Consider the following 16,904-nt stretch of genomic DNA (forward strand, 5'->3'; position numbering starts at 1 on the left):
TCTTCTAAAGCAGGATTTGAATGCAGGTCTTCCTGATCCCAGGACCAGTGTTCTTACCCATGCTATTACTTAGCTGCCTCACTATATTACTAAAGTTTCTATCCAGTATTTTATGATGTTCAATAAGTATCATCTTCCAGCTAAAGGTATTCCCACATTCATAAAACTTCTCTCCAGTATGGATTGTGATGGTGAGTGAGTTCTAAGCTCCCCAGATGGCTTTCCAAAATTCATCATATTCCTAGGATTTCTCTCCTTTTTCTCTCCAAGGTTCAATACGTTCTCTGCAAATAGCATTCATTATATTACTAAGTTTTCTCTCTAATATTAATTTGATGATGTCCAAGAAGTGTTGTTTTCTACTTTCCTAAAGTTTCTCCAGTATGAATTTTCTGATGTTGAGTAAGTCTTGTCTTCCAGCTGAAGTTCTTCCCACATTTAATACATTCATAAGGTTTCTCTCCAGTATGAATTCTCAGATGGTAAGTAAGTCCAGCCTTCTGATTAAAGCCCTTTCCACATTCATTACATTTATAAGGTTTCTCTCCAGTATGAATATTGTGATGTTCAGTAAGTGTTCTCTTACGACTGAAGGCTTTCCCACATTCATTACATTTATAAGGTTTCTCTCCAGTATGAATTCTCTCATGTTCAACAAGGTGTGTTCTCTGACAAAAGGTTTTCCCACACTCATTACATTCATATGGTCTTTCTTCAGTATGAATTTTCTGGTGTTCAGTAAGTCTAGACTTCTGTTTAAAGGTTTTTCCACGCTCATCACATTCATAAGGTTTCTCTTCAGAATGACATTTCCGATGTTCAGTAAGTCCTGCCTTCAGGGTGAAGGCCCTGCCACATTCTTTACATTCAAAAGATTTCTCTCCAGTATGAATTTTCTGATGTTGCAGAAGTCTTGACCTTTCCTGGAAGGTCTTTCCACATTCACTGCATTCATAAAGCTTCTTTCCAGTATGAATCCTCAGATGGTAGACAAGTCCAGACTTTTGACTAAAATCCTTTCCACATTCATTACATTTATAAGGCTTCTCTCCAGTATGAATTCTCTGATGTTCAACAAGGTATGTTCTCTTTTGGAAGGTTTTCCCACATTCACTACATTCATAAGGCATCTCTTCAGTATGACATTTCTGATGTGCACTAAGTCCTGTCCTCTAGCTGAAAACCCTGCCACATTCATTATATTCAAAAGGTTTTTCTCCACTATGAATTTTCTGATGTTGGGAAAGTTTTGAACTCCCCTGAAAGGTCTTTCCATATTCATTGCATTCATAAAGTCTTCCTCCAGTATGAATTCTTAGATGGGAAGCAAATCCTGCCTTCTGATTAAAGTCCTTTCCACATTCATTACATTTATAAAGTTTCCCTCCAGTATGAATATTTTGATGTTCAGTGAGTGTTCTCCTCCGCCTAAAGGCCTTCCCACAATTACTACATTCATAAGGTTTCTGTCCAGTATGAGTATTTTGATGTTCAATAAATGATCTCTTCTGTCTAAAGGCCTTTCCACAAACATTACATACATAAGGTGTCCCTCCAGTATGAATTTTCAGGTGGTTGGCTAGTCCTGCCTTCTGACTAAAGTCCTTTCCACATTCACTACATTTATAAGGTTTCTGGCCAGTGTGAATATTCTGATGTTCAATAAGTGTCCTCTTCTGCCTGACGGCCTTCCCACATTCATTACATGCATAAGGTTTCTCCCCAGTATGAATTCTCAAATGGTAGGCGAGGCCTATCTTCCGACTGAAGGCCTTTCCACATTCACTACATTCATACAGTTTTTCTCCTGTATGATTTTTCTGATGTTCAGTAAGTCCTGTCTTCCAGCTGAACGCCTTTCCACATTCATTACATTTATAAGGTTTTTCTCCAGTATGAATTCTCTGATGTATAATAAGATGTACTTTCTGTCGCAAGGCCTTCCCACATTGATTACATGTATAAGGTTTCTCTCCAGTATGAATTCTCTGATGTTGAATAAGTCCTGTCTTCTGGCTAAAAGCTTTTCCACATTCATTACATTTGTAATGTTTTACACTAATAGGAATTCTCTGAATTTGAGTAATGTGTATGCCATTTGAGAAAGCCTGGTCACATTCATCACCTAAATGTGCTTTCTCTCCATTATATATATTGTGATTTTCAATAAGTTTTGCATTATAACTGAAAAATTTCCCACATTCATTATGCTTAGAAAATATCTTCTTTGAGAAGATTCTATTTTGTTTATTTAGGTCTGAATATAGTCTGAGGCTCTTTTGGTTTTTATCAAATTGATGAAGGAGATTTTTTCCAATTAATACTTTATGTTGTGGAAAAACTATTGACCCTTGGCAGAAGCCTCCATTATATTTTTTATATTCATGTCCTCTTATTTGACTGGGAGACTTTATTTCAGTCATTTGTACATCTCTAGAAAGTTTCTTTTCCTTGTTGTGCTGTTTTTGTAACAAGTCACCATACTCCCGGGCTTCATCAAACTTGGAGAAATGGCAACCCACTTTCATTCTTTCTTGGAATGACTTTTCCACAGAGAAGCCCATCTTTGGAGCTGACTCCCTGGTTTCAGGCCTAGTGTCCCAATCTGAAAGAAATTTTTAAAAATGTAAATATCCCTTACAGTCCATGAATTACACTTGGTCTGATTACTCTCTCCTCCATCAGCAATACTGCTCCAGACTATATTTCCAAATCAATTACACATTACTCCCCTTCGCAGACAGTATGATTCTTCCTTTATAGCTAGATCTATTTGCTCTGTTTCTCAGGTGTGCTAGCATGAAGGATGTGTAATACATGCAGATTATTCTTTTTATTTCTTCTGGTTTTGCTGTGAATTCATCTTGCTCATTTGCCGTTTTATTGATTTTATTTTCTGTTCTTTTTTTTTTACCTGACTTGCTAAGAATTTATCAATTTTATTAGTCTTTTTAAAGAACCAGCCTTAATAATTTCTATGGGGTATTTTTTGTTTCTATATTATCAACTTACTGTCTAATTTTTAATATCACCTCTCTTATTCTTATTTTAGGTATATTTGTTAGTTTTTGAATGTTTTAAAATTGCATTTCATTAATCCTCTTTTTCTTTTGTGTTTTGTTAATGGAGTGTAAGGATATGATTTTTCCTGAGGATTGCATCCCAGAAATTTTGACATATTGTTTCATCATTATCATTTTCTGTGACAGTTATTATTCACGTGATTTGTTCTTTGACATATTTGTTATTTACAGTTTCACTGCTAAGTCTCCATTTGGGCCTGTATCCTTTGTTTGTGATCCCACAGCCAATTACTCTTTTTATTGCAATATGGTCTATAAAGGATTATTCACTATTTCCTCCCTTTTGCATTATTTCTGTGCACTAGTACATGGTGAATTTTTGTAAAAGTTCCATGCATGTTTTTGCTGTCCCTTTTAGGAGATGCTATAAGTCTTTAACTCTAGTTTCTCCAGCAGTTTCTTCAGCTCTGTATTTTCTCTTTTATTTTTCTGTTAGATTTACCCAAAACTGAGAAAGAGACATCGAAGTCTTCTGTCACTATTGTGTTACTATGTCTTCTATTAGCTCAGATAATATTTCCTTTATGAATTTGGATGCTAAGGCATTTGAAGCATATAATTTTATTACTGTTTCTGATTTATGATTCCTTTCAGCAATATAGTTTCCTCATTTGCCTCAAAATATCTTCCCCCTGGGACTATGCTCTTCCACTCTCCCAAGTATGAGTTGCCTTCAGGAATTCCAACTTCCCCATTTCTGAGATATGAAGAGTAGACTTTTCAAGCATCAAATTCCCCAGACAATGCTCCCAAGTCTCTTCACAAATCACCTCTCTTCACTCAGGAGCATTCATCAGTAGATCCTCTTCATACCACTGATACAAGGCATCTTTCCTTTCTCCTCCTTTTTTCTTCCTCACTCCTCTGTAGGCTCTTCTTTCTCTGGGCACAGATGTAAACTTTCCCTCATTTGTTGGCTTTGCTTTGACCTAGGCACATCACACATCCCCCTTTGTTCCCCTGATCCCCTCCACTTTGTACCTTCCTGTGCTGTAATGTAGGCCCACAAAAAAATATTGATTCACTTGAAGGTAGGGTTTCATCAAGTAGTGCCCATAATGACCCATGTCCTCTTCAGTGTTACCTTCACTAGACTACCACCCTCAGTGCTGTCTCCTTATGTACATTCGAAAGAAGTTCCTTACTGGAAGTCCCTGCTGTCAGTCTCTTACTGTTGCTGTCTTTGCCTGTTGCATTTATTCACTACGTCTGCATTTATGCTGTTTGAGGGTGTTCAAAAAGTGATCTCTTCAGTTCGAGTTTTCTTACTGAAAGTGTTTCAAATGTTTCTTTATTATTGAATATCCATACTTTTTCATGTATAGTTACACTCAGATTTGCAAGGTAGATCGCCTTGGAATACATCCTACATCTTGTATCCTGGCCCTCCACTGTTCTTCAGAACACATGACTTCATTCCATTCTATGTTTTCTGGTGGGTGTAGAATACTCTTCTATTATTTCATTTTCTTTCCTTTAAAATTTTTTCTCCTAACCACTTGCAGAATTTGTTATTTTTGAAAGGAAATGTTCAATTTAATAACGTGTCTTGAGTTTACAGCCTTATGTTTTCCTCCCTTGCAGGTAATTTGTGAATTCTTTCAATTAGAATTTCACCTTCTACGTTGAGAAGTTCTGGGCACTCCTCTCCTATAATTTCCTGTACTATGCTGTAAAAGGTTTGCTTTGGTTGTTGCTATTTTTTGGGGGGGTGTGGTCCTTTCATGTTGTTTGGGAGATCTACGATCCTCAGGTTATCATTACCCATCCTGTCTCTTTTATAAGTCCCTTATGACTTCTCTTTGCTGTTTACCTTTTCATGCTTCTCTTCATTCTTGTGTTTGAAAGTCAAATTTTCTTTTCAGCTCTGGTCTTTTCATCAAGAATGCCTGAAAGTCCCCAATTTCATTGAAAGACCAATTTTTCCCCTGAAGTATTATACTCAGTTTTGCTGGGTAGGTAATTCTTGGTTTTAGTCCTAGTTCCTTTGACTTCTGGAATATCCTATTCCATGCTCTTCGATCCCTTAATGTAGAAGCTGCTAGATCTTGTGTTATCCTGATTGTATTTCCACAATACTTGAATTGTTTCTTTCTAGCTGCTTGCAATATTTTCTCCTTGACCTGGGAACTCTGGAATTTGGCCACAATATTCTTAGGAGTTTCTCTTTTTGGATCTCTTTCAGGCGGTGTTCTGTGGATTCCTTGAATACTTATTTTGCCCTCTGGTTCTAGAATCTCAGGGCAGTTTTCCTTGATAATTTCATGAAAGATGATGTCTAGGCTCTTTTTTTGATCATGGCTTTCAGGTAGTCCTATAATTTTTAAATTGTCTCTCCTGGATCTATTTTCCAGGTCAGTTGTTTTTCCAATGAGATATTTCACATTATCTTCCATTTTTTCATTCTTTTGGTTTTGTTTTGTGATTTCTTGGTTTCTCATAAAGTCATTAGCCTCCATCTGTTCCATTCTAATTTTGAAAGAACTATTTTCTTCAGTGAGCTTTTGAACCTCCTTTTCCATTTGGCTAATTCTGCTTTTTAAAGCATTCTTTTCCTCATTGGCTTTTTGAACCTCGTTTGCCAATTGAGTTAGCCTATTTTTCAGGGTGTTATTTTTTTCAGCATTTTTTTTGGTCTCCTTTAGCAGGGTGTTTACTTGTTTTTCATGCTTCGCTTGCATGTCTCTCATTGCTCTTCCCAGTTTTTCCTCCACCTCTCTAACTTGATTTTCAAAATCCTTTTTGAGCTCTTCCATGGCCTGAGCCCACTGAGTGGGCTGGGATACAGAAGCCTTGATTTCTATGTCTTTCCCTGATGGTAAGCATTGTTCTTCCTTATCAGTAAGGAAGGGAGGAAATACCTGTTCACCAAGAAAGTAACCTTCTATAGTCTTATTTTTTTTCCCTTTTCTGGACATTTTCCCAGCCAGTGACTTGACTTCTGAATATTCTCTTCACACCCACTTTGCCTCCAGATCCTCCCAGCCAGCACTTGGGGTCTGAGATTCAAATGCTGCTTCCCAGCCTCAGGGCTTTGGCGGGGGCGGGACTGCTATTCAGTGTGAGATCAAGTTCAGGTGCTCAGGTAGGGGCAGGGCCACCTCACGGGCTCAGTTCCCTCAGGGGGTTTATGCAGAGACCTTCAACAATGGATCCAGGCTCCTGCCTGCTTGGGGAGCCCTGGTCTGCTCCCGCCTCCGCTGCTGCCTCCTGAGGGGGCCTGAGTTATGGGGGCACCCCACTCCCCTCTCGACCTGCCAAAGAGACCCTCTCACTGACCCTTGTCACCTGTGGGTGGAGGGACCTGCGCGGCCGCTGGAGTTTCCATCCCTGAAGCCCGCTCGGATCCGCTCCTCTCAGTGCCACACAGCCAAGGCAGGGGTGGGTTCGGCTCTGGGTCCGCAGCGCAAAGGACCTTTTGCAAGAGGTTTTCAGGCTCTCTGGAACAGAAATCTCATCCACTCCATTGTTCTGTGGCTTCTGCTGCTTCAGAATTTGTTGGCAGTTCTTTTTTTACACATATTTTATAGGTTGTGGGTTCGGAGCTAGCGTATGTGCGTCTTTCTACTCCGCCATCTTGGCTCCGCCCCCGTACCCATCCTGTCTCTGAGATCAGTGTGTTTTGTTGGCATTGTGGGCATATTTTAATTTAAAGTTGCTGGGTTTTGCTTCTCTTCTTCTAGGCTGTCCTTCACCTCTCTATATTTACATTCCTGATCCATTGGTCTCTCTTTATTTCTTTGATAAAACTTGCCATGACATATTCCAGTTTTTCTATTCTGCTTATTAGTTTTGCTGTTCAGGACATACATTCTGCTCTCATCATTCGCATTCTTCTTTTGCCCCACTCAAGAAGAGTGTGCTGTGGTTACATGGTCTCCTCAAATTCAACAGGGTCCTCAGAATCCTTGGTGTTGGGTTGTAGATGCCTGAACTCATTTAGTAGATTGGGAGATCAATTTAATTCCATTCATACAGTTTTCTTTGTTGACTCATATGCTTATATTTTTAGTTGCTTCAGAGTTTTCTTTTCTCTGCAAGCTTTGGTAATTTCTCTTTTTTTTCCTTCCTGATTTCCCCTATTCAGTTTCTGACACTGTCTCCTCTGATGGTAGTTTCCCTGGAGATTGGATCTTAAAGTATCTCACCCTCCTCCCACACTAGGCAATTCATCACTCACCAGCCTAAGTGTCTGTCCCATTGACATTTGGGTGGTCAGAACTGACCCCAGTTGGATCTTGTGCTCTCTTCCTCAGGTATAGTGGGGTACTGCACACATACCCTTCCCCCACTCCACACACACACTCAGAGTCCTGCCTTGCTCCCTCTGTGCCTTAGTTTTTTGGCCTCACAAAAAGAGTTCAAAGAAACTTATTTTAAGAAATAATTGGGGAAAAAGGAGTCTAAAAAAAACCACACTTAATAAAAAACAATCTGGAGGGACATAACAAATGTGTCATGTCTAGTCCTGATTTCATTAGTTAGCATTCACACAACAGAGAAAGAAGCAATGTTCATGAGAGGAGAAACAAGAGAAGGGCTCACAAGGATCAGGAAAGGTACTGAAATGGGGAGAGAGCACCTTCCTTTCTCGACCCCCTCCTCTAAGACTGGAGGGACAAACATACAGGAGAGATACATGGAGAGTGCTTGGTGGAACAGAGGCTTCCAAGGCTCTTGAAAGCAGCTCACCCCAAATAGCCTCAGCTCTGCTCCACAGGGGCCTCTGGCGCCTTGAGAAATCCCTGCCCAAGACTGTCAAAGTCCCTTCTCCAAACAAAAAGCTGTGATGTTGCTGGGGATGACTCACCTGGACAGGTGCTTCTTGGGCCATCTCCCTCTGACAGCCAGACCACTTCACCTTGCTCCAACTGGTCAATCACATCTGGTTTGGAAACTGTTAGTCCTGCACATTGTAAAAGCAAAGACACTGATTCAGAAAGCTGGCTCAAAATGTGAGCCAGGAAAAAACAGAAATGCCAGGAAGGCCTAAAGAGAAAGGTAAAGAACTTCTAAAGGATACTTTGTCCTGGACTCCTAAGAAGTACAGGAGAATGTACAGGGGAATGTACAGGAGAATGCATTAAGGAATGAACCTGGCCCAGAAAGGACCCACCAAGAAACTTTCATGCCTCCAGTCTCTACACTGGAACTTAGGGAAGAATCTCAGACTTGAGGGGAAAAGGAACAACAGAGAAAGCCCCTCAGGGGCCAATGAAGCTACCATTTTCCACTTGTATAAACCCAACTTCTTTTACCTGGACACAAGCAGAAGCACCCTGTGACACAGCCACAAAAGGATGAGCAACCTATAGTTTCTCCATGAGAAACCTTCACTGGCAAACAATGGAAAGATGCTACAGTATTTGTTTATTTAATAAGGAAAGAAGCAAAACTTCTCCAATAAAAAGAATCTGAGTTACCAAGGGAAGCCGTCCTCACCCAGCCAGACCAGGTTGCAGTAGTTCTCCAGCATCACATTCCTGTACAGCTCCTTCTGAGAAGGGTGCAGGTGTCCCTACTCCTCTGGTGTGAAGTCCACAGCCACATCCTCGAAGGTCACTGATTCCTAGAATACCAATTATATTTCTGCATCTTCAGGTCCCTTTCCCAATATGGACCCAAGAGGTCAAAGTTGGTTTTCACAGAATCACAAAACCTAAGAAGGAAAAGGCCCCTCAGAGGCAATCTAGTCTAATTCTAACATTTGAAAAATGATTCCAGTCACCATTTCCTCAACAAGTGGAAAAGGCAACCTCAGCCTGAAACCCTTCAATGAGTGGGAACACATTGGAATAACTCTAATTTGAGGGAATTTTTTCCTTATGAACCTAAATTTACCTCTTGGCAACTTCCCCCCAGTGCTAGTGCTTCTAAAAATTGGCCTTTCAAATACTTGATGACAGCTCCTTTCCTCTTTCCAGTGTTTCACATCTGCAGGTCCACTCAGCCCTGTGTCTGCCTTCTTTTAGATATTTTCCACTTTGTGTCTACAAGTTTCTAAAAAGTGATTTATGAAAAAAGGCAAACTGGTCAACTGTGGTGTGATTCCTGCTCCTGGAGAGACAAAAATAGGTGGATGCCTTGAATTCAGGAGTTATGAGCTACAACAGGGCCAACGTCAATCGGGTGTCTCTACCAACTTCATCCACCTATATGGCAACTGTGAAAATCAGAAGTTTTCATTGCTTCTATTAATTAAATTCAATAGGCCTTTATTACATGACCCATGTTCAAGGCAAAAACACAAATATAATGACCAAAGGCCATTCCTTCAAAAGCCTGTGATTTTAAGTGGGGTAGAAAGAAGTACAAGGTGTACCTAGGGAAGACAGGGGATGGTACTGGCAAATAAGAGCGACTGGGGAAAAAAACCCAAAGCATCAGCAATAAGTCTTTAAAACAATAAAAGAAATGGACCCAAAAAGTGCCAATGAAAAGAAATAAAAGGAGAGAACACAAGGGGCTTTAGAAGGAGAGCCAGACAAGCAGGGCAAAGTGGGCACTACCATGCTAGATTGGACATATATATCAAAAAGCAAGCTATACAGAGGAAGTCACACAGCTGCACAAGAATACCTTGTTTTCTGGTCTTCTTTTTTTTTTTTAATTTAACTTTTAACATTTATTTTCACAAAGTTTTGGGTTACAAATTTTCTCCCCTTTTATCCCCCCCCCCAAACCCAAGCATTCTAATTGCCCCTGTGACCAATCTTCTCTCTCTTCTATCCTCCCTCTCTGCCCTTGTCTCCGTCTTCTCTTTTGTCCTATAGGGCCAGATAGCTTTCTTTACCCCTTAACCTGTATTTCTTATTTCCTAGTGGTAAGAACATTACAGTTGATCCTAACACTTTGAGTTCCAACTTCTTTAGCTCCCTCCCTCTCCACCCCTTCCCTTTGGAGGACAAGCAATTCAATATAGGCCAAATCTGTGTAGTTTTGCAAATGATTTCCATACTAGTTGTGTTGTATAGGACTAACTATATTTCCCTCCATCCTATCCTGTCCCCCATTACTTCTATTCTCTTATGATCCTTTCCCTCCCCATGAGTGTCGACCTCGGATTGCATTCTCCTCCCCATGCCCTCCCCTCTATCCTCCCCCCGACCCTGCTTGTGACCTTGTCCCCCACTCTCCTGTATTGTGATAGATTTTCCTATCAAAATGAGTGTGCATTTTGTTCTTTCCTTTAGTGGAATATGATGAGAGTAGACCTCATGATTTTCTCTCGCCTCCCCTCTTTATCCCTCCACTAATAAGTCTTTGCTTGCCTCTTTTATGAGAGATAATTTGCCCCATTCAATTTCTCCCTTTCTCCTCCCAATATTTCTCTCTCACTGCTTGATTTCATTTTTTTTTTAAGATATGATCCCATCCTCTTCAATTCACTCTGTGCACTCTGTCTCTATGTATGTGTGCGTGTGTGCATGTGTGTGTGTGTGTACTCCCACCCAGTGCCCAGATACTGAAATGTTTCAAGAGTTACAAATATTGTCTTTCCATGTAGGAATGTAAACAGTTCAACTTTAGTAAGTCCCTTATGACTTCTCTTTGCTGTTCACCTTTTCATGGTTCTCTTCATTCTTGTGTTTGAAAATCAAATTTTCTTTTCAGCTCTGGTCTTTTCATCAAGAAAACCTGAAAATCCTCCATTTCGTTGAAAGACCATTTTTTCTCCTGAAGTATTATACTCAGTTTTGCTGGGTAGGTGATTCTTGGTTTTAGTCCTAGTTCCTTTGACTTCTGGAATATCCTATTCCATTCCCTTCGATCCCTTAATGTAGAGGGTGCTAGATCTTGTGTTATCCTGATTGTATTTCCATAATACTTGAATTGTTTCTTTCTAGCTGCTTGCAATATTTTCTCTTTCACCTGGGAATTCTGGAATTTGGCCACAATGTTCCTAGGAGTTTCTCTTTTTGGATCTCTTTCATGCGGTGTTCTGTGGATTCCTTGAATATTTATTTTTCCCTCTGGTTCTAGAATCTCAGGGCAGTTTTCCTTGATAATTTCATGGAAGATGATGTCTAGGCTCTTCTTTTGATCATGGTTTTCAGGTAGTGCCAGAATTTTTACATTGTCTCTCCTGAATCTATTTTCCAAGTCAGTTGTTTTCCCAATAAGATATTTCACATTATCTTCCATTTTTCCAATCTTCTCGCTATGTTCTGTGATATCTGTCTTTCTCATAAAGTCCTTAGCGTCCATCTGTGCCATTCTAGTTTTGAAAGAACTATTTTCTTCAGTGAGCTTTTGAATCTCCTTTTCCATTTGGCTAATTCTGCTTTTGAAAGCATTCTTCTCCTCACTGGCTTTTTGAACCTCTTTTGCCAATTGAGTTAGGCTAGTTTTCAAGGTGTTAATTTCTTCAACATTTTTTTGGTTCTCCTTTAGCAGGGAGCTGATCTGCTTTTCATGCTTCTCTTTCATCCCTCTCATTTCTCTTCCCAGTTTTTCCTCCACCTCTCTAACTTGATTTTCAAAATTCTTTTTGAGCTCTTCCATGGCCTGAGCCCATTGGGTGGGCTGGGACACAGAATCCTTGATTTCTGTGTCTTTGTCTGATGGTAAGCATTGTTCTTCCTCATCAGAAAGGAAGGGAGGAAATGTCTGTTCTCCAAGAAAGTAGCCATCAATAGTTTCATTTCTTTTCCCTTTTCTGGGCATTCTCCCCAGTCAGTGACTTGACTTGTGAATGTTCTCCTCACACCCACCTCGCCTCCTGGTCCTCCCAGCCAGCGTTTGGGGACTGGGATTCAAATGCTGCTTCCCGCCTTAGGGCTTTTGGTGGGGGCAGGGCTGCTATTCAGTGTGAGAATTAAGTTCAGATGGTCAGGTCGGGGCAGGGCCGCCTCTCAGGCTCAGTTCCCTCAGGGGGTTTATGTACAGACCTTCCACAATGGATCCAGGCTCCCGCCCGCTTGGGGAGCCCCTGTCTGCAACCGCCTCTCAGCTTCTATCTCCCGGGGGGGCCCGAGCCATGGGGGCACCCCACACCCCTCTCGACCCGCCAAAGAGACTCTCTCACCGACCCCCGTCACCTGTGGGCGGAGGGACTTGTGCGGCCGCTGGAGATCCCGTCCCTGAAGCCTGCTCGGATCTGTACCTCTCGGAGCCCCGGCCGCCGCAGGTCTTGGCTGGGCTCCGCGTCTGCAGCGCAACGGACCTTTTGCGAGAGGTTTGCAGGTCCCTCTGTGGGTGGAGAGACCCGCGTGGCCGCTGGAGATCCCGTCCCCGTAGCCCGCTCGGATCTTTTCCTCACAGTGTCGGGGCCGCTGCAGGGCTGCACTCAGCTCCCAGTCCCGGCGCCCAGTCCGCAGCGCGAAGGACCCCCCGCAAGAGGTTTGCAGGTCTCTCCGGAACAGAAATCTCCCTCGCTCCAATATTCCGTGGCCTCTGGGTGCAGAATTCACCGTGAGTTGATTCCCTCTAGCCATTCTGTGGGTTGTGGGTTCGGAGCTATGTGTATGTGCGTCTTTCTACTCCGCCATCTTGGCTCCGCCCCCTCTGGTCTTCTTTGTAGAGAGTTATGATCACTCTGGATGACGTTTCTCAAGGTCAATGTAATGGAAAACTTTTTTGTGCAAGAAATGAAATTCAGTAAGATTGCATCTGGGATTACCCAGTATCAAAAAGAAACAGGTTGATAATCTAGGGAAGAAGATGTTACCCTCACATACCTGGGGACTGCTGGTGGGCAGGAGAACTGGGACCATTCTCCTCTACTTGATGCCCTCACTAATTGGGGAAAGGCAGAGTCCTCAGAGATCAGAGCTGGAGGAAAGAAAGGAAACCATGAGCAGGTGCAGCCCAGGCCCTTCTTTTGGCCTCTAGAGTCCTGGCTTCTCTGCTTCCAAATGCCCCACCTCCCTCAGGCTTCCTGTCATGGAAGTTCACCACCTCTGTCATCCTTGCCCTTCACTCCCCCTCATCTCAACCATCCCAGCAGCTGTCAAGTCTTACTCAAGAATTACTCAAGTAATTCCAAAGAATTCTTAACAACCCTCCAAGTTACTCCTCCAGTTTAGGCCTTCATTGCCTCTCACCTGCATCTACCCTTGCAACAGAATAACTGGTCTCTGTCTGTGGGGAAGGGCAGGTCTGATCAAATGACCCCACCTACTGAGTAAACTCCAGTCACTGCCTGCTGCCTCCAGGATCTATCAGAGAATCCTCCAGTGGGCATTCCAAGCCTTGATGACTAGCTCCACCTCCTTCCACCTTACTGCCTTCCACACACTCTGCCCTCTAGGGATGCTGGCCTCCATGCTGCTCCTCAAACCCAACCCTTCATCTGCCACCTGGGCATTTTCACTAGCTGTCCCCCATGCCTGGATTTTTCTCTCTCCTTTCTACCTCCTGGCTTCCCGGGCTTACTTGAAGGCTCAATTTAACTTCCCATCTTCTACAAGAAGCCTGTCTCCATCCCCTTAATGCTAGAGCCTCACTCAGGTGATTATCTTGAAATTATCTTGTATACTCCATAGTTGTCTGCACATTGTTTTCCCTGAGAGCAGGAATTAGGTTTATTTTGGCCTTTCTTTGGATCCCCAATACTTAGCACAGTGCCTAGCACACAGCAGGCATTTAATAAATGCTTACTGACTTGATTTGCTGCAGGTCTCTCCTCTCTCTAACGTGTCTTGTCCATGGCTGACACAGTGATCATTCTAAGGCTCCTGCAGCTCCCTATCATCTCTAGAATTAGGTAAGTTCCTCTGTCTGGCATCTACAGCCCTTCACCATCTTGCTCCAGGCTACTTTCCAGACTTATCACACAACATTTCCCTTCACAAACACTCTGTGGGCCAGCTGAATTGGCCTGCTTACTGCTCCTCATTTAGGACCATCTACCTGCCCTCCCCTGCCTCTGTACAAGGCCATTCCCTGAGGCTCTCCTCTGCTCTCCTTCACCTCCCTCTCAGAGAATCCCTAACTTCCTATCAGGTAAGAATCAAATGTCACTAGCCACTTGGAAGGTATTCCTGATCCCCCCTAACAGCCAAGCCCTGGTGCCTGCCCTCTCAACTTAAAACATAACTTTAGATGCATTTTTAGTTTTTTAAGGGACAAATGTATGTACATGGTATTTCCAGTGGTGGACCATGGTTCCTTTGAGGGCTGAGCTGTTTCATTTTTGTCTGTGTACACTAAAAACTTGGTATAACATCTAGCACAAGGTAGGTATCTAACAAACAACTGTTAGTATACCCAAAATGCTACAAAACTGAGCATACCTTTTGACACAGCAATACCATTTCTAGGTCTATATCCTAAAGAGATCATAAAAGTGGGAAAAGGACTCACATGTACAAAAATATTTGTAGCAGCTCTTTTGGTGGGGATGAAGAACTGAAAATTGAGGGGATGCCCATCAACTGCAGAATGGCTGAACAAGTTATGGCATATGAATGAAATGGAATCCTCTTGTGCTATAAGAAATGATGAGCGGGCAGATTTCAGAAAAACCTGGATTTACATGAACTGATACTGAGAACACTGTGAGCAGTAACAGAAATATTGTGCCATGACCAACTTTGATAAGCTTAGCTCTTCTCAACAATGCAAGGATCTAAGACAATTCTGAAAGACTCATGATGGAAAATGTCATCCACATCCAGAAAAAGATCTACAGAGTCTGGATGCAGACTGTTTGTTTGTTTCTCCTTTCCTCATGGTTTCTCCCACGGGTTCTAGTTCTTCTTTACAACATGACTAATGTGAACATGTTTAATATGAAGGTATATGTAGAGCCTATATTAGACTGCACACTGTCTTGTGGAGGGGGAGAAAATTTAGAACTCAAAACCTTATGGAAGTGAATGTTGAAAATGAAAAGCAAATAAATAAATGTATAAAAAAAATGTTCGAGATAAAAAAATTCACTACAAAGGAGCTTCATGCAAGTATGTGTTGTATCCTTTCACATACATGTGTCGAACGTTAACTTTATGCCACGCAGGTTTGAAACCCAAGAAGGCAACAGCTCAGAACTCAAAATGCAACAAAAATACTTTTTTTAAAAATTAAGAACATAAGAAAAATGAAACAAAACAAGCTCAGAGATTAAAATTTACTTTCCTTCTGGGCAGAACACTGGCAGGCAAGGATGTGGTCAATTTCCTCCAAAGACGATCCAAAAAAAAAATTCTCCCCCTGAGGAAGGAGGCGGGGCTGGCCAGAAAAGGGCACAGCCGAAGGGCGCCTGCGCCATGGCCGGTGCATGCGCAACTGCACAAGACAGTGCGCCTGCGCTACAGTACTCCGGTTAGAAGAGGGTACGAGGTGTGAGGGAGTGGCTGCGCCTGCGCAGACAGAAGGCTGACGTCCTCCTAACTTCCCCCTCAGGAGGGAATCCGACGGAGAAACGAGGCGTGTAAGGCTTCGTCTCCACCCCCTCTGCCCATTGTCTGTACCTCGGTTTCCGGTGTCGACACAAGGCATTTCCCGACCTCACGTCTCCGCGCCTGAGCCGATTCCAGGGGACTGCGAACAAGTAGAGTCGGGGAGGGACTTGGGGCCTGATTTCCGGGGCAAACGAGTCACGTGGCACGAATCCGGCTCTCCTTCGCGTCCGCACAGCCTTCTGGGAAACGTAGTTCGGCAGCCAGCGGGTTGTGCGCGTGCTTAAGAAAGCCCCATTGCCTGGCCCCGGTCTAGAAAACAGGCTATTCCATAGGGCTGGGAAAGCGCCCCAGGGTGTTCCCGACATTTCCAATCACTTTTACATGCACACGTACATACATACATGTGTACATATACACATATTTAAATAAGATGCACTTGACATATATGTATATGTGACAAGTTCTTTACAATTGGTTTCCCCCGTAGTCCTGTGTTTATTTTTGTCCCGCAATTTGAATTTAACACCAGGATCCTGAACACAGGTCCATCCGCAGGCTCCGGCAGACGCCCAAGGGCTCCATGTCACCAGCCAGGCTTAGGAAAGGTCTGGGAGCCCTCCCAGAAAAGGCAGCCTCTCAGTCCTGGAATGTGTAGGCACTGTGGGGGAAACTGCGCAGATCCTCCCCAGCCCCGTGCGTGAGCACCGCATGACCTGACAAGGAATGTCACTTAGAGTCCCCATGTGTGAGCGGGCCCGAAGGGAACAGCGCAGAAATACTGGGAGACTAAGGGGCCGTGTGGCCAGGAGAACGCCCCCTTGTCTTAGGGATCATAAAACCCCCTAACAGAGGATGTGCGTGTGCTCGGAGACATCTGGAACCGTGGCCAAGTTCCTGCTTTGCTTTACGATCTTCTCCCCCTAGAGCAACACGTAGAAAGGGATCCTTCAGAAGTGGGGTTCAGCTGGTTGTCCCAGCCAGGGCCCTGCAGACTGATTCTGGTGTCAGATGATGGAGTTCTCCTGGTTGGTCATGTATTTTTTCTCTTTCTTCACTGTCTTAACTGCTATTTCTATGTGTACCCTTGCTAACTTTCACTATTTGTTGAATAAACAGAACAGCCTGTTAAGCTTGTTTGAGTGCGTCATTGTATCCTAACAGCCAAACCGAAAGTGAAAGTACGGCACGGTGCATAATCCCTTTCCAATTCCAGCAACATGGCCAAGGTGTTTGACAAGAAGGGAAAGAGAAGATGTGGTCAATTACCATTTAGTAAGCCTGGGCCATGTGCCAGATGGATGGCTAGGTGGCCCAGTGGATAGAGCACGGGCCTTGGAATCAGGAAGGCTGATCTTCTTGAGTTCAAATTTGGCCTCAGATACTAGCTGAGTGACGCTGGACAAGTCACTTCACCCTGTATGTCTCAGTTTCCTCATCTCTAAAATGAGCTGGAGAAGAAAATGGCAAAGCACTC

At 43.0% G+C, this 16,904-nt stretch overlaps 1 protein-coding gene across 1 annotated transcript; it reads right to left on the bottom strand.

The window, feature by feature from the left end:
- Nucleotides 1-256: 256 nt before the first annotated feature.
- LOC140498937 (uncharacterized) lies at nt 257-14,479 on the bottom strand. Its single transcript, XM_072599735.1, is given in 5 exon segments — nt 257-2,605; nt 7,894-7,989; nt 8,526-8,652; nt 12,764-12,857; nt 14,391-14,479. Coding segments are annotated over 4 exon segments (2,505 nt in total). The 5' UTR covers nt 12,800-12,857; nt 14,391-14,479; the 3' UTR covers nt 257-359.
- Nucleotides 14,480-16,904: the final 2,425 nt, after the last annotated feature.

Source organism: Notamacropus eugenii, chromosome 4 (genome assembly GCF_028372415.1).
Source record: "Notamacropus eugenii isolate mMacEug1 chromosome 4, mMacEug1.pri_v2, whole genome shotgun sequence".
Classification (NCBI taxonomy): Eukaryota; Metazoa; Chordata; class Mammalia; order Diprotodontia; family Macropodidae; genus Notamacropus; species Notamacropus eugenii.